The sequence below is a fragment of the Neoarius graeffei genome, chromosome 18 (genome assembly GCF_027579695.1).
Source record: "Neoarius graeffei isolate fNeoGra1 chromosome 18, fNeoGra1.pri, whole genome shotgun sequence".
Taxonomy (NCBI): Eukaryota; Metazoa; Chordata; class Actinopteri; order Siluriformes; family Ariidae; genus Neoarius; species Neoarius graeffei.
Window position 1 is genome coordinate 29,527,925 of NC_083586.1, and position 18,351 is coordinate 29,546,275.

An 18,351-nucleotide genomic window follows, 5' to 3' on the forward strand; every position below is an offset into this window, starting at 1 on the left:
CTGTGGAAGCTTTTGCCACCCTTTTCCCCCCGGCTACTACAGCCAACAATGACACACGTATTCGGCACTGTCACCCCTTTTTGCTTCGCTGAACAACAACAATGCACTGACACAGCGACCTTTGACTTCCAATATGGCCGCCGCTGGGTTCGCGCTGACCTCGAAGCACTCTGTACCAAATAGCTTAGATCCACATTTTTAGTCCATATTCTAAATATATTATCAAGCACAGTTTGAGTTTTAGCTGTTCATTGAATCATTGTTCAACTACTTTTAAACAATACAAATGTATTATGAATCACATTAATGCTTCTCAATCCCTTGCAAAGGTTCTTAACATGATCTCTGGCTCACAAGGAATCAATAAATGGAGTCCAACATTGTGATTCAAACCTTACGCGAATACATAAAATAAAATAAGCGTTTTTTGGAAAAAAAAAAAAAAAAGAACCTCCTGGTGCCACCATTAGACTTTTGAATATGGTCAAAAAATTTTACAGGATGTCTTTATTGGTGAAAAGGAACACCCAAACAAAAATGCATCAGATGTTATGAAAGTGAGGGCAACTGATGCAGCCTATTACTATATAAATTAAACTCACTGTGTTTATTTACCTGGAGTTTCTCCGGTCCTGCCCGCCAGCCCTGAAAACACAAACACACGCCTAAATACCGAAAACATGATCGATTATAATGCTAAAAAATATCAAACTACTCCATTAATATTCATCTGAGAGATGCACAGCTGTCGTTTTATCACCACGCATCCAGAAAGGTCGCGGCCATCTTTGAAAGCTGCGTCCGGTGAAGCATTAAAATGCGTCCGCTGAAACCCAGGACTGTGGAAAAGAGTTCCGCATGAACAAGTCTTCATTATCTGTAGCCAGAGATTATTATCCTTATTAAACATGTTTTTCCCCTCACGATACAGGACGTGACTTAAGTTATGAATTCCTTAAGCTTAATAAGCGAATTAAACCTATATTTGAGGAAAATGAAGAGCTCTTTACTACCTTTTTCATCGAGACAAAATGTTCTTCATTCTTAAGCAGGATTTCTTTGGGAGCTCAACCCTAATTATGACTTGAAATACAAGTTGCAGTCATTTATGATAAAGTCAAGTCAACTTTATTATCAAATATGCTATACATGCTGGACATAGGTGTAGTGGTTAGCACTGTCGCCTCACAGCAAGAAGGTCCGGGTTCGAGCCCCGTGGCCGGCGAGGGCCTTTCTCTGTGGAGTTTGCATGTTCTCCCCGTGTCCGCGTGGGTTTCCTCCGGGTGCTCCGGTTTCCCCCACAGTCCAAAGACATGCAGGTTAGGTTAACTGGTGACTCTAAATTGACCGTAGGTGTGAATGTGAGTGTGAATGGTTGTCTGTGTCTATGTGTCAGCCCTGTGATGACCTGGCGACTTGTCCAGGGTGTACCCCGCCTTTCACCCGTAGTCAGCTGGGATAGGCTCCAGCTCGCCTGCGACCCTGTAGAAGGATAAAGCGGCTACAGATAATGAGATGAGATGAGATGCTGGACATACAGCACAGATGAAATATCAGTCCTCTCTGACCCACGGTGCAAACAGGCAATGCAATAAATAAAAATAGAATAATTGAAAAAAAAACCCCAATATAAACACTCTAGATAAGAACTAGACATAGACTAAACACTCAAACAATATAAACAGTATAAATAAACAGTATAAACACTAGATAAGAACAAGACAGACTAAACACTCAGACAATATAAACAGTGTAGACACTAGATAAGAACTACACACAGACTAAACACTCAAACAGACAATATAAACACTTTAGATATGAACTAGATGTAGACTAAACACTCATACACACAAATTGGTTCAAATAATATGATAAATCATAAAAGTCCAAGCCCAAATTTCCATATTCAGGCTCCTGATTAAGGTGGTAAAGTGATTTTATTGTTATTAAACACCTGACTTCACTTAACATTTAGCAAAAGACTTGAATCAGGTGTGTTTAAGGACAAACCCCTGCTGAGGGAATCCAGTTATCGTTATTTATAGTCTGTTACCCAGAGATTTCTGACAGTCCACGTATTGCTCCGGTAATAAAGATGTTGGAATGTTCTGAAGTCAACAGTAAGACCACATCAGACTTCCCGTATTCCTTCACCGAGGATGGACGTCTCTGCCATGTCGATACTCTGAAACCCTACAAGTTTTCATTCCAGCTCAAGGACGTCCAAGCGACTATGAGGGAACATACATCTCTTTGCTGTTACATCTCGCAGCATGTGTACAACCTCCTTGAGAAAAAGTACAACCTGATCAAGGTGTACCTGGACAAAGGGAGCCACTCTGATTCCCATCCTCCTGGTTTCGTCTACATGAGTCCAGGGGCTTTGGGACATAATGGGACGCTGATGGTCCTGATCCAGGATAAAGGCACTATAAGGTGTGGCACGTGGAGTTGGAGAGCTGTAGTTCATGAAGGCCTGGAGACAGGGAGTCAGATCCCATATGTGCACAGGGCTTTGGAGGAATCCTGTGCTGTTTTGTTGATGAACCCCAATGAAGGAGCAGTGACACCAGAGGAGCATGTGCACCAAGTGTGGGATCAGATGCTGCTCAATAGCACCGCAGAGCAAATCGTAGTAGTGGCACATGGTTACGGAGGCTTGGCATTTGTTCATCTCTTGTGCTGTCGGATGAAAGAGATCCAACAGCGGAAGTGTGCTGCGGCCTTCATCGATTCTTCGCACAACCTCTGGCATCAGCCACTTGGAGCTTTAGGACGTGATTGGATCAAGACGCATTCCAGCACGTGGGTACTGAGCAGCAAGCCGACGAATCGGCTGGTTGGGTCTCTCAAGGCGGGGTGCAGGATGATATCAGCAGGGACGCTGTGCCACGAGACGGCACCTGCTGCGTGTATGGAATCGGTATTTCGTTACTTCGCCAAACTGACGAAGCATGCAGTCGCACCGACGCCCTTCGGCATTGTTACTAGAAGCAGGAGCCTCAGCACGAGAAAGCCGAGCAGCACATCTGACCAAGACAATACTACATCCTGAATGAGACAAGGATGCGCGTATCTACGATGTGAACTTTATTATAATGATGCTCATGGTGTTTGTGTATAATGTTTGGTGAAAAAGAGCTTATTAAACAACTTCATGTAAAGCATTCAGACCATGTGTTTTGTAACTCATTTTATTTTTTATTTATTTTACAAGTACACACACAAACACTTTCTTTTATTTAAAAAAAAGCAAAAGGGTACCAGGTCATTTCATACATATGAAAACCAGTAATGTAGGAATGACAGCATCTGTTTTTCAAAAACTAATCTAAAAGGCATTTCCATAGGAAACAACTGAAGTCCTTGACATTCATTTGCTTTACGAATGCAAGCAAACACCTCACAGCTTTGCTTTATAAAAATTTAATTTTTTTTCAAATGTGCCTTTGTGATTTAAGCCCCGTTTCACAAACCCGACCTTCAAATTTGTAGTGAAACGATTCACAGCTAAATCCCATGGTAGAGCAGATCGTACTTAGGGATATTTCGTGGATCGATAGGGCTTTGCACGATCAGTTTTCCTCTCATGGCACCACGATAGATCACCTCAATAAGATCGATGAAGTCCTGCTTTGTTTTAAAGCATCCGACGAACTTGGTATGATCCGGAGACCTGGAGGAAACGATAAAGGATTATGAAGATGTACAGAAACTCAAGAATACAAATAAATACTCAAGAGATACTTTACCAGGTGCACATTTCATGGATCTATTATTATTATTATTGTTATTGTCCCCCTGCGAGAGACCTACCATATACAGAGCGTAAATGAGTGCACCCCCTTTGAAACATAACATTTTAAACAATATCTCAATGAACATAAACAATTCCCAAAATGTTGACAAGACAAAGTTTAATATACCATCTGTTTAACTTATAACGGGAAAGTAAGGTTAATAATATAAACTTCGATTACACATTTTTCAGTTTTCCTCAAACTAGGGTGGTGCAAAAATGAGTACACCCCACTGAAAGTCTCTGGAGCAAAGCTAAATTTTAGACTACAAATGTCTAATTTAAGGGCGGCACGGTGGTGTAGTGGTTAGCGCTGTCGCCTCACAGCAAGAAGGTCCTGGGTTCGAGCCCCGGGGCCGGCGAGGGCCTTTCTGTGTGGAGTTTGCATGTTCTCCCCGTGTCCGCGTGGGTTTCCTCCGGGTGCTCCGGTTTCCCCCACAGTCCAAAGACATGCAGGTTAGGTTAACTGGTGACTCTAAATTGACCGTAGGTGTGAATGTGAGTGTGAATGGTTGTCTGTGTCTATGTGTCAGCCCTGTGATGACCTGGCGACTTGTCCAGGGTGTACCCCGCCTTTCGCCCGTAGTCAGCTGGGATAGGCTCCAGCTTGCCTGCGACCCTGTAGAAGGATAAAGCGGCTAGAGATAATGAGATGAGATGAGATGTCTAATTTAACAAGAATACAATCACAGATGAGTCTAATTAGTCATTACACAGGTGTCCAGCAGACAGTTAACTATAAAAGGGTGTTACTTAAAGAAAACCCCTCCCCATTTCATGCTGTCAGCAACGGCACCACATTGAAGAGAAATGACACAAGACCTGAGAAAGAAAATTTCTTTACGCCACAAAGGTGAAGGCTACAAGATCAGCAAAGCTTTACTTATTAGTCAGAATATTGGGCTAGAATATGAAAGTCTTCCGGATTTCCGGGTAAATCCGGAAGACTTTCATCTATAATAGAATAGATAACCTCTCAAAATGACAAATATTTGTTCTCATGATCAAATCTAATAATCAATATTCTGATGACGGATAAGTGACTTTGTGAAATTGTTCATTTTTCTCATGTTATACCTTTGTACCCCTGGATCCTGCGACTGATCAGGAGAATGCACCATTTGACACTTATGCCGCTTTTCCACTACAAACGCGGCTGAGTCGGGCTGAGCCGGGCTGTTGGAGTTGCATTTCGACTACAACCGCGCTGAACCGTGCTGGCTGGAAGTGGGTGGACACATTGGGTGGAGTTAGCGAAAGTGGGTGGATGTCACGTGATGCCGTTAAGCAGCGCAAACAGTGACATCAGTGATCTTTTAAGCGGTAGTCTCACGACCCGGATAGTAAACAATAAACATGGAGGACATGGAGTCGTTAGTGTTGCTGGTCTTGGTGCTGTGGCTTGTTGTCACCGACAACGCCAACAGATACTGGCAAGAGCGTATAGATGAGGCGAGGCGCATAAGGCTTCAGAAATTCTCGTAATTCGTAATTATTCTCCTTCCGGGTTTGCGGTGTTTACAGATCCCAGCGCGCTCGCGGGGCGTGTGTGGGCATGTGAGGACACTCCTCCTCACCAATCAGTGTACAGGGGAGTGTCTGCTCACGCCCCTAGCCCCACTCGGCTCGCTTCAGCCCCACTCCAAAACGGTGCGAGTTTTAGGGCCTAAGCAGGGCTGAAGCGAGCCGAGTCGTGCTGGTTTTTGGTAGTCGAAACGCGAGCCGTGTCGGGCTGAAGTGAGCTGAAGCGAGCTGAAGTGAGCTGAAAAAGGGTAGTGGAAAAGGGCCATAAGAAGGGCACGACTGTGTCACGCAGTCTGATCTACTGCTTTTTATTGGGTCATTCCATGTCAAATCTCCGAATGCTCCCACTCGACTGTCTCAGATTTGGCTGAAGAAGTTTCATGAAAGAGTTCAAATAATTTACAAGAGTTGTCCCAAAGTTACTAGCTTTATAATAAATGTAATAAACTTAAGTGTCATCAATAATAAATCATCATAAGGCCAAAAAAAAAAAAGTGTGTTTCAGGTAACATGAAATACTAAAATAAGGTCGGTAGGTAGGAAAGTTTTTTTTTTTCTTAATTTTTTTTTATTTTGTTCGAAAAAATTAAACATCTTACAAAATAGTATTTTGGCACAGAATCCTTTATACCACACATCATAATAAAATAAAAGTGGTTTAAATCTTTAAACGAATAAAAAAAAAAAATATCGCAAGAGTTCGAGTTATGATCTACGGAAGCGTATTGCTGCCACACTCAAAAAAAAAATTGGCTTAGAATCAAGTAATTACGTGAAAAGATATTGTTAACAAAGTTATCACGTTTTTACAATATATTTATCATGTAATAACATAACATCACGTAATTTCATGATACGAAATTATCACGTTATTTCATGATATTTTCATGTAATAACATGAAAACACCTTATCAAGAAATAATGTGAAAATAACGTCCTAGGCTAGGCTACTTCCATTAAAAGCAGACGGCCTAGCCTAGCCTACTGTAGAACTTGGGTCGAGCAAAAACACCGAGCAAAAACATGGCTGAATCCTGAATGACTCCTATTTGTATAAATAGGGGACTACATAGGCGGCAAAATGTAGTTTTTTTCCTGCCACGGAAGTGCACTTGTATACTGAAGAGGAAGCAATTTGCATTACAGCCGTGAATGGCCGTGAATGAGGATTCAAAATGGTGGCTTGGCTCAGTTTTCCCTTCCTCCTTCAGTATACAAGTGCGCTTCCATGTTTATGCAGGAGGGCTGATAGAAGTGGCGAAACATTTTACTTTTTATCGTTTCTTTCACAACTTGAATGTGTTGAAACAAAAAATTATGACAAACTAACGCCGCTTACACTAAAATATCGAAGGAAATTTGTAATAAAAACTTTATGGTCGGCAATTTCGCCGCCGAAATTCTCGGTCGGTCGGGTTACCGGAAACACACTTTTTTTTTATTTGGCCTAAACAATTCTTCTGGACTGTCAAAGACTTATCATCATGGATAAATACTAACTGAAGCATACAGGTTCTTCTAAATTATGGTACAACAGAAATGTAATGAAAACAAGTTTCAGTTTTCACCCACATTGGAGCTCCAATGTTTCAGTATCTAAAGGTTGCATACAGGTTATCCTTCAGGTCTAGTTTACCATCAACCAAATGAAGCATTTTGTTGAGTTTAAGCTGTGTGTCATAAATTCAGGGCGTTCTGTTAGCATGTGAAAATGCTTTCATAGGCCATGAATGCTGTGCGTGTCTGCGAACACCACATTTTTGAAAAATCATTTTGCAAAAATTAGGCAGAACACTCAGGGCTCTATATTAACTTTTGAAACCACTTGTCCTGTCCGGCAAGCTGAAAGGAAATTTACTTGTCCGAATGTGAAGTTGACTTGTCCGAAGAAAAATGAGGAAAAAAAAACCCACCACAAAAACTATTTGTAATAAACTAATTTCACCAGAATTACTTTAACACTAGGGCTGCTCGATTATGGAAAAAATAATAATCGCGATTATTTCAGTCAAGATTGAAATCACGATTATTCAAACGATTTTTTGAAACAATGCATTTATTCAGCATTTCTCTTTAAAACAAAAAAAAAAAAACCCTCTTTGTTATTGATCATTTACGTTCACCTTTCTTTCAAACTGAAAATAAATATAGTCTAGAAAAACTTAAGTTTGCGATGTATAAAACAAAATAAAAATATTCTTTTGACATAAGACAGAGAAAAACAAATGTACATAGGCTGCATGTCTTTGGCTAAATAATATCCGATGGATACTGAGTTGTGCCTCTCCGAACTCGTGGCATACAGAGTGGCATTGTAGAGAGTGGCTGAAATGGATGGCTGCATTGTCTTGCTGGTTGTGGCTGCATCGGCTTTATCTTTTGGTTTGTTTTTTATTGTTTCGTCGTGAATAACTTTATGGCTCAGTTTCAGGTGGTTGAAGAGGTTTGTAGTGTTGCCAAGAGGCGCAGATGCGACCTTATTGCAAATCTTACACACGATGCGCTTCTGTTCCACGTCGGATTCTTCGAATCCAAAGTGATCCCATATTACAGACGGTTTTCGTCCCTTTTTGTCGACCAACCGATTCCGCCCTCCTTCTGTCATCTTGCGAGCCTCCCTCGCGCCAAACAATTCACAATCTCTCCTCCTTTCAGCTGCGTGAGTGGAGAGCCATAGAGACACACACACTGCTTCCGCCGCGTGAGTGCTGTCGGCAAGTCTGCGCATGGGCCCGCGGGGAGGAAATGTATTGCGTGTGCGCGTCCCCGACAAATGGCAAAATAATCGTTTCAACTCAATTATATGAATTTTGAGATCGTTTGACACAAAAATCGAAATCGTGATCAAAATTCGATTAATTGCACAGCCCTATTTAACACAATCTATATTCACTGCAGAAAAAAACTGGACTCCAATAATCATTAATTTATTTATGAGAAATTGAAAACCAGAAAATTAAAATTATACAGTATATTTTCATTTTTAAATTATTAACTTTGAATATATATCCTCCACTGATTAATTGTTGTTGTCTAATTATTCAGTGTGGCTCCTGTTTATTAGTTTATTAGGATCCCCATTAGCTGGGCACAGACCCAGCTATTCTTCCTGGGGTCCAACAATAAAATCATTAGGGCTGTCAAAAGATTAATTTTCTTGATCGCAACTAATCTCAGAAATTTCATAGTTAATCGCGATTAATCTTGATTTACTTTGCATGTGTAAAATTGATATTTTGCAGTAAGACCGTTCGAATCTAAAGTTAAACCCACAATGCAAAGTATTTCTGACCATTGTGTCTTAAATTGGAATAAAATGAAGACAGAGACAAAAGCAGAATTTATCTTTTAGCCTTTTTTATTTCAAAAAGAGTGTAGAGAAAGGAAAACAAGTATTAAGAATGAATGACTGGCTACTTTGGAGAAATTGTAAATAAATGAACACAAGAAAAAAAAAATCAGAAAAAGTGCCATGTAGACCCACTTGTCTCTACTTCAGATTTGACTATGAACAATGTAATGTCAGGCCACTCTCTTCTTCAAAAATAAAATGTCACCATAAAAAAATAAATAACCATACAAAGCACTTCATAACTTAAATTCAAACAAACCATTCAGAGGTCCAGAAAACCGTTGCTTATCCATCACAAAAGAGGACTAAACTGAAGACAACAGCGTGTCCTTCCATGCCAATGCCAACGACTCGATGGAAACCACACGCTTCCGCTCGAGCTGCCTACGGATGCGTAGAAGGAACAAAAGACTAGCAAACTCGAAATAGCGCGTTTAACCAAAAATGAGTTTAATTAATACAACCAGAGGAGCTGCATGTGGATGGTAGAAGTGCGGAAAATGCTGGTAAACTCTGATCGCGATTAAAAAAAAATATTCGCGATCACAATTTACATTAATCTAATCGCGATTAACGCGTTAATATTCCCAGCCCTAAAAATCATATACAGTTAAAATTCTATACAATTCAATACATTCATTCAATCAACCATCAATTGAAGACAAAAAAAAACCAAACAAAAAAAAACATATAATTTAATTACTTTAATAATGATTTTAAACCTGAAAAATCTCTACCTCGATTCTATATTAACCTATTTTATATATGATAGGCTCAGATATTTTTTTACGTGTTTTTTGAAAACCACTTTACTATTCAATGTAGTTAACTTGATTGGCAGCTTATTCCATGCTTTAATTGATCTGTATTCAACAGTGCGTATAAATGCATTAGTATTAATCTTTGGGACGCTCAGTCGCCCTGCTGCTGCAAGCCTTGTGTTATTGAGGTATTTCACCTGACGTCACAGGGTCACGTGACGCCCCGGTGTCCACCATTTTGGACGGCAAGCTAGCTAATGTCAACAACAGTAGCTAGTATGTTACTGTAGCAATATTTACATTCAGTCATTTGGATGACTGTTAAAACCTTTCAGTCTCAAGTTTTTCCTTTACTGGATTTACTAGTTTACTGAGCGAGCGCGCGATGGCTCCCGGCTCGGCCGCCGAGCGCGCGATGGCTCCCGGCTCGGCCGCCGAGCGCGCTAGCTCAGTAAACTAGTAAATCCAGTAAAGGAAAAACTTGAGACTGAAAGGTTTTAACAATCATCCAAATGACTGAACGTAAACATTGCTACAGTAACATACTAGCTACGATGTTGTTGACATTAGCTAGTGCTAACAGCTAGTTGCTAATACACTGCTACAACTACACCGACCCTAATAATACAGTTCTTGGTCATTGCCTGGTAACAGCAAATTTATAACGGGCCATGTCTCAACAGACTAAGAAGTTATTTCAATGACATTTAATAACATTTTGTTTATCCTGAGGACCGAAAGTAAATGAAAATGTGAACAAACCTTAGCTGTAATCAGATGGCGACCACCGGCTCCAGGGACGACCCGCTGATGTAGGCAAGTTACCCAGCCTGACACAAAATATTTGTAGGCATCCAAACTCTTCTACGCTTTCAGATCAATACCTGTGTATGGCGATGGGTTTTTAACGACATAGGTATACAGATCATGTGGGCCGAAGTCAGGTAAAGACGAGGGCTTCGTGTACTTCCGTACGTCAGTGAACAATCCTGGTGGAAGCAGGTAAACGTCGTTCTCTAAGCCTGCTAACCTCAATTTTTGCAAATACCTCTCCCTCTGCTCGCCCTGTAAATGCCCTACGTCGCTGGATAGTGGTGTTTTCTGCATCTCGCTCCTTTTTCTTTTATGTTTTTCGTTTGTCGCCTTCCTCGCATTCAAACTGATTTGAGCCGTGCCGTCCAAAATGGCAGCATCACATGACTTGGTCACGTGAGTGAAATACCTCAATATGTATGAATGTCACAACTTTTATAGAGCAGATTATAGTGATTTAATGGAGTCTTGTTATGTAAAACTGCCCAGGTTGATGTTAATAAGGAGACATAAAACCTATCCTCCACTCTTAACCATTGTAAAACTGAGTGCATGTAATTGATGTTTGTTGTGTAGGAACATTGAAGAACAAGACGTGCTGCCTTGTTTTGGACTCGCTGAAGTTTAGCTAGGTGATCTTTGGTGGCATTTGACCACACAATATTACAGTAATCCATCTGCGCTAAAACCAAAGAGCATACAATCCTCTTTCTAAGTTCCTGGGTAAGGAACTGGCCACTACGTCTGAGTAATGCCAAGCCACTACTCATTTTCTTAACCATGTGGTCAATCTGTTTAGACCAGGACAGTCTGGAATCTATGATGACTCCAAGTAGCTTTACTTCCTTTACCTGTTCAATTTGTTCTTTATTAATACCGAGATTAAGGCCCAATCCCAATTCTAATTTCTACCCCTCCCCCTCCCCCTACCCCTCGGCCCTTCCCCTTGAAACTGAGCTACAAGGGATAGGGCTTGAAATTCAACCCCTACGTATTGGGATAGCCCTTCAACGATCGCATACGTCATCGCGTACCTCCGTCAGCGTTTACGTTAGCAAAACGCGACCAAATGCGTCATTGGCTGCGACCAGCCGCTACAGTCAGAGCCAGAACCAGAAATCTCTGCTGGCAGGGTGTGATTTGTTAACTAACACCACTGAATGGGATATCTTTGGCGCTTCGTGCACCACATCCGACAGAATGAGGTGTCGGAACACTCATGTAAACAATAAAAGCGAGAATAACAGAACAAAACGTACGCAGTCAAGCAACCGAAAACAATACTCACTCCCAAAGCTTTTTAGCAGCAGCTTGGATTTCAGAAATCGCTGCTCATTCTCAGCTTGAAAGCGAATCAAGCGGCGTGTTTCCTCTGGATAACAACTTAAAACACGTAAATAATGGAGAAAATACATTTATGACAATCTTTCGCCGCGGGAACCGCCATCTTTCTGAAATCCGCATGAAATCTCGCTGAAATCCGCATGGCATTGTGGGAAATCACTCAAACCCCTTCGTTCGGAGTCAGCTCCAGGAAAATCTCCGTTTGGAGGGGTACAGAAGCCCTACCCCTTCCCCTACCCCTCCGCGTTAACTGGGATTGGGATACCCCTACCCCTTCACGTGAACGCGCAAAATGGAGGGGAAGGGCCAAGGGGTTGGTCCAAGGGGTGAAATGGGATTCGGCCTAAGTGCCGAGTCATGACTCAATGAATGACTAGAGCCAAAAACAATACTTTTAGTTTTTGATATATTGAGAACAAGTCTATTTTGTTTTATCCATCTTTCTATTGCTCCTAGCACCTTATTTAAAACATGTGTCAGTTCGGCTGATGTTTTTGCAGATGTATAAATGGAAGTATCATCTGCATACATTACAATTTTTGCGTTTTGTACAGCTAAAGGTAAATCATTTGTAAAAATGGAGTACAACAAAGGTCCTAAACAGCTGCCTTGTGGCACACCACAGTCTACATTCACACTACTTGAGAAACTGCCATTAAAATAAACTTTCTGGGATCTATTTGTTAGATAGCTGTTAAACCAATTTAAAGCTGACGTTTTGAAACCATACCTCTCCAACTTTCGAAGTAACAATCCATGATCAATGACATCAAATGCTGCAGTGAAATCTAACAAGACAGCACCACAGATTTTTTTGTTATCAATTTCTCGCAGCCAGTCATCAGTCATTTGGGTTAAAGCTGTACATGTTGAAAACCCTTTTCTGTAGGCATGTTGAAATTCTGTTAACAGATTATTCTCAGAAAAATAAAATTGTATTTGATTAAAAACAATTTTCTCAAATATTTTACTAAGTGCAGGGAGCAAACTTATTGGTCTGCTATTTGATGGTGTAAAAGTTTTCTTTTTATCTTTAGGTAGTGGTAGAATTTTTGCTTCCTTCCAAACTTGGGGAAAAATGCCACTCTTTAAGCTGACATTGAATATGTGGCATATGGGGAGGGAGATGTAACTCACTGCCATTTTCAGAAACTTTCCATCTATATTGTCAATACCTGCTTGTTGGTCCTTGCAAGATGCATTAATTAACTTGCTTACCATGTCTTCCTCCACTTTGGCAAACTGAAAGCTGCAAGATTGCTCCTTAATTAGTTGCATTATCATAGGGTTGGAGTCATTACTCCCCTTTGATAATTGTTCTTTCCTTAATTTAGCCACTTTGTTATGAAAATAAGTATTTAGATGATTGGCAATTTTTATTGGATCTGTGATGAATGTCCCATCATTCTCCATGAATGTTGGTTGTGAGGGTGTTTTATTCCCCAACATACTATTCAACGTTTTCCATATTTTTTTCCCCATCACTGCTAAATTTACTTAACTGTGAAGTCAAGTATGCTCTCTTTTTCTTCAGGTTAAGTTTAGTGACATAATTTCTTAATTTACAATATTGTCTTCTATCAGTTACGCTCCTGGTCTTGTTGGCTATTGCCTTTGCCTCATTCCTCAGTGCCATCTGTTGTTTAAGTTCTTCCAGGGATGTGATTTGGGGCTGGTGAAATTATCTGAAAATTTTAGGCGGGGGTCTGGGGGCCGCAGGCCCCCAGCTGGTCCAGGGCAGCACCCTGGTGGGGGGACAAGGGGGGAAGCCCCCCGAAGCTCCTGGGTTTTGGGGTTTTCTGACTTAAAAATTGTACTAAAATGGCAAGCAAACACACAAGAAAAAACTTGTCATGATTAACAAATTCAAGCCAATTTAATGGTCAACATGCAACTCTGACACTCTCTCACTCGCGCTCTCGCTCTCGCTCGCGCACTTTACGCTCGATCACGGAGGCTGCCATCTTTCAACTCTGTTTGAAGCGAGCTTACGTACAGCTATCTAACAAGCGCATTCATTGGTTGTTACAGAGCGATGGGCCAATCACGTACCTCGTTTCATCTCAATGATGTAATTGCGTAAATGACGTAATTACGTCAATGAGATGAAACGAGGTACGTGATTGGCCCATCACTCTGTAACAACCAATGAATGCGCTCGCTTCAAACAAAGAGTTGAAAGATGGCAGCCTCCGTGATTGAGGCGTAAAGATGCAAATCCGAGGCTGCCATCTTTCAAACAAAGTCGGAACGAATAGGATACGGATGTAGATTTGAGGGAAAAATCGGAAACATTTTTTTTTTTAAGTTTTGAGGTGAAAAAAGCGGAATTCCGCGAATTCGTGGAAAAATCACATCCCTGGTTCTTCGTCCACCCAAGGTGCTCCAAAGGTTCTTACGGTCATCTTTTTAACCGGCGTATGCTGGTCTATCACCGGCACAAACTTGGACATAAATACATTTAATGCTGTGTCTGGTTCCTCCTCCTCAAGTACACTTGACCAGTTTATCTTACAAATGTCATTTAAGAAAGCCTCCTCGGAAAACCTTTTAAGAGTCCTTGTCAAAATGACTCTTGGCTTAGCCTTTGGTACACTTCCCTTCCTTGCAATAGCCACTAAATTATGGTCACTGTAACCTACAGGAACTGAAATAGCTTTCGAATATACTTCTTTTCTATTGACATAAATGTGGTCAATACAGGACGATGTCGTAATACCTCTTTTGTTGATGCTTATTCTAGTTGGCTGCTTCACCATCTGTTTTAAACTACATGAATTGGCTATGTTCATGAGCTTCTGCGTTAAAGGACAATGTGGTAGCAGCCAATCTACATTTAGGTCACCTGTTAGGATGACCTCCATGCTTAGGTCATATACCTGATCAAGCATACTATTCAATTTATCTATATAACCAATATTTGCACTGGGAGGTCTGTAGCAACAACCCACCAATATATCCTTTTGATACGGTAAGTGGATTTGCAACCACCTTATTTCAATATCAGTTGGTTCTAGGTCTTCTCTTACTTTTACAGGAATGTGATCTTGAACATAAAAGGCTACTCCACCACCATGACAATTTCTATCTCTACGGTACATATTAAAACCTGAAACAGACATTGCAGCATTACTAAAAGTTTCGTCAAGATGAGTCTCTGAGATAGCCAGAATATGAACAGAATTAGAGGTTAGGAGTTCTTCAATGTCAGTGATTTTGTTTCTCAAACTGCAAATGTTCAAGTGAGCTACTAGGGTTGGGCGGTATTACGGTAAGAAGGTATCCCGAGGTATCCAAAAGTACCAACGGTATCGGTCTCATTACCGTCATTTTAAAAAAATATATAATATCTAAATAAATATGGAGTACGAGGTCATAATATAAAATAATAAATTGAAGATCATCCCGAATAACTGTGTGATCGTATTTTCACTAATTCTATCAATTTCCTAAAGAAGTTCTCATCGCGTGCAGGGTTGTTTATGTCGTTACCATGGCAACCCTGCGTGACATTTGGAGTCTGACAGAAAGCTTCGCAAGAGACTGAGATCGGGGGTGTCATGGCTCAGATGGCTAAGGTACCGTACCATAAATCCAGGGACCCGGGTTCGATTCCGACCCGAGGTTATTTCCCGATCCCATCTCTCTCTCCCCCGCTCATTTCCTGTCTCTCTATACTGTCCTATCTAAAAAAAAAAAGAGACCGAGACCGCGGTTGAAAGATGGCAAGTCAAGATAACGAGTCAGTGGCAAAAAAAAAAAATACAACATCGGCAGTGTGGCAGCATTTTGGTTTCAAACCAAACGAAAAATCTAATATGTCCCCTAAGGCCCACCATAGCCTGGGGTACTCCACTTCCACGAGATCTCTCCAATGAGTTGTGTTTTGAGTAGGTTACATGAGTAACAACGTAAAATAATATAACGTGTGACATTTGGGATGTGGGTAATAAACGTTTGAAATGTCATCTACTGAAGAAACGGAAGAAAACATCGTAGCGTAAACTGTTAGGTTTCTGTTGGGAATTAGCAATGCGCTTGCTATCTTTGTTGGGTGTGTTAAACCGTATGGATTTAAGTGGAATAATTGTAAGGAGTTATGTGATCAAGACAACGTTTTAAGCAAGGTAAGGCCATTTGATTATTAATTTCCCCGCCATGGCATGACGTGGGCCCATATGATTTTGCCTTGTGCAGCTATCACGCATTTGAATTAGGTTCGCCTCATTTGCGCTGAAGAATATGGTTTATCGCGCAGTCTAAACGGACTTGGGTGTTGGTTGATTCTTTTTCTTTTTTTTATTTCCCATGCTTGAAAGGGTATGATCCTGCTCATCGTGTACTTTTTTTGATGGAGTAGGTGAAATAGTGCTGCAAATGGCGTTTCAACGCAGACATGTGTAAACGACAGTTGAATGCTATTTTCAAGATGAAGGAAGAGTTGCGTGATGCTTTGAAATATCTCTTAATCCATTCATCAATGCACAAAATTCACTTTGCTGCTTAATCCATACCACAATGCACACAATTCGCTATGCTGCTTTTAAATAGTACATTTGAGGCATAGGCGCACGTTACACAGTAGGCCGAAACAAAATATTTTTTTCTCGGTAATACCGTATACCCCGGGAAAACACAGAGACAGTTTAAAGGTATCAAAATTTGGATACCGCCCAACCCTATGAGCTACTTTCAGTCCCTTCTTGGGTAGCCCTGCAGTAGAAAACATGTGTGTCAGTAAAAAAACGAAAGTCCTTTTTTGAGTGTCATATCTTATTACTCGTCTGTGGAGTCTTTTTTCTCTCCTTGCCGGATTATTAGTTTGTCATAGCGCAGAAAAGCAATGTCCCCCCTCTCTCTGGCTTCTTTCATTTTAGGCAAGAGCTCCTTCCTTCTTTGTCTCACCGACTCTGGATAATCCTCATTTATAAAAATCCTAGTCCCCTTCAATTTTCTTGCGTTCCTTAGTACCATGTCTCTATCCTTTGTACGATGGAATCTCACGATGACTGGATGTGGCCTGCCTTGAGTGCCATTGCTAGAGATATTCACATTTCCAGTACGCCATGCTTGTTCCACTGTGATTGTCTTCGGGTCCAAGTTGAGTTTCTCTTTGAATATTTCCAGAACCTTTTCTTCTGTGGCTAAATTGTTCTCTTTTTCTGCCTCTGGAATTCCATCGATGATTATATTTGCTCTCCTTGCTTGCCTGTCGAGGATGTCAGCTTTTTCGTCCAATATCAGCATGGATTCAGCCAGTCGATCAATATCTGTTCTTTGTGATTTACAGCTAGCTTGAATTCCTTTATTTTCACATTTAATATCATCCAACTCCTTTTGTGTAAATTGTAAACTTGTTCTTAAGTCTTGCAAGTCTTTTAGCATGTCATCAATCCTTTTATTACATGTCTCCATAATGGTACTAACAACACAAGTTTTAAAATTGCTTTCTTGCTGTAATAAAAGTTCTTTGTAAAAGAGTTTTTGTTGTTCCAGCAGTTCTTGTAGCTGTACCATTGATACAGTTTGATCATAGTCTTTCTCCCCTCTTTCTTTGTTCCCCTTCCCACCAGCCATTTTGTCTTGGGTCTAGACCCAACACCAGCTCTAGTTAAAAAAAACAGTCCCAGACTTTCCAAAATCTTCCAAATTTGCCCTAACAAGGTTTCAGTTCTTCTGCTTAAAAGCTCCTTTAAAAAGATTTGTTATCAAAGCAAGGATTACAGAGATATTTCGTCACATCCATAACGGAATTTCGTCACATCCATAACGCTGACTTTTCCTTCCGAAACTCTGCATGAAATACAAAATATTTTAAACAAAGATTCTTTAATATTCACCTTGGACCCCTCTATCAAATGGATCTCTCCATTTCGACATTAGGTTTACAATTTCACAGAGTTTGATAAAAATGTACAGTCACCCAAGAAAAGTGATACTTTTTCTGTCACATCCATAACACATCTTTTATTGGCGTTTTCTGGCATGCCCTAGATGTACTATGGGAATTGTTCTTGTTCTATCACTTCTCCAGTATGGTACAGCCTTAAAATATGCAACACCTGTTTAAATACTGGGAGACAATAAAACATGCACTGGGTCATTTGTTGCCATTTTGAGTTCAAGTGTCACGTCCATAACGCTGGAATTGCCCACTTGTGGATTTATTTTACCCAATTCAGCAGCACAACAGCTAACTCTCCAAACAGGAAGTGAAACTCTCCAAACCTGTATGGTATTTAATGGTTGCAATGAAAGTTGCGGTGTTTTTTAGGTTTTTGTTGCGATTACATTGCGGGAGGAAGTGAAAGTTGCGAGAAATTGTTGCGATTTTCTCTTTTTGTGATTAAAATTGAGTGATATGTTAAATATTAAGTTATTACCGAAAAACTATTGAATAAAAAAAACAAAGACACTGAGAAATGGTCCTATAAACAACTTTACCAATATAAAAGATTACCAGGACTACAAAAATGCAGAAAAATAGGCTTTACTTATCCAAATGCACCTGTTGGTTCAAAAGTTAAAGTGCAGAGAACCTCACAACACAACATGAAGTTACCTTAAAATATAATATAAATGCCTCAGCTTTCATGTAAGAAAAAAAAAACTATTAATACTAGTACTGTGTGCAGGCAGTCTCTCCTGAAGACTAAATTAAACAATAATTATAAACTAATAAAATAAATGGCTCAGGCTTCATAGAAGAAAAAAAACAATTGGAACAGAATCTCACAGTATGATGCTGAAGCTGCCTA

The 18,351-nt window shown here is 40.4% G+C and overlaps 3 protein-coding genes across 5 annotated transcripts in view; 1 reads left to right on the forward strand and 2 right to left on the reverse strand.

The window, feature by feature from the left end:
* The window catches only part of mrpl16 (mitochondrial ribosomal protein L16), a 50,915-nt gene extending 50,102 nt beyond the window's left edge, over positions 1 to 813 (reverse strand). The window contains exon 1 of one of the 3 annotated variants that reach the window (XM_060898648.1): positions 616 to 813. In XM_060898648.1, coding sequence (XP_060754631.1) covers positions 616 to 682 — 67 coding nt within the window. In that variant the 5' untranslated portion in view covers positions 683 to 813. Of the gene's footprint in view, positions 1 to 602 lie in introns of all 3 variants that reach the window. The other 2 variants (XM_060898649.1, XM_060898650.1) reach the window with 2 other exon arrangements.
* On the forward strand, positions 738 to 3,055 carry si:ch73-41e3.7 (uncharacterized protein LOC572312 homolog). The gene is made up of 2 exons (XM_060898270.1): positions 738 to 804; positions 2,046 to 3,055. The coding sequence occupies exons 1-2, from the start codon at positions 738 to 740 to the stop codon at positions 3,053 to 3,055; spliced, it is 1,077 nt and encodes a 358-aa protein (XP_060754253.1).
* A 123-nt stretch (positions 3,056 to 3,178) lies between these two features.
* The window catches only part of txnl4b (thioredoxin-like 4B), a 28,143-nt gene continuing 12,970 nt past the window's right edge, over positions 3,179 to 18,351 (reverse strand). Inside the window, exon 3 of the mRNA XM_060899475.1 lies at positions 3,179 to 3,676. Within this exon, the coding sequence (XP_060755458.1) occupies positions 3,511 to 3,676 (166 nt within the window). The 3' untranslated portion in view covers positions 3,179 to 3,510. The remainder of the gene's footprint in view (positions 3,677 to 18,351) is intronic.

Bases quoted from the DNA above. Each gene is read 5' to 3' on its own strand.
- si:ch73-41e3.7 (XM_060898270.1), top strand. From the start codon at position 738: ATGCACAGCTGTCGTTTTATCACCACGCATCCAGAAAGGTCGCGGCCA. The intron at 805-2,045 runs GTGAAGCATTAA...CGTTATTTATAG, and splicing joins ATCTTTGAAAGCTGCGTCCG to TCTGTTACCCAGAGATTTCT.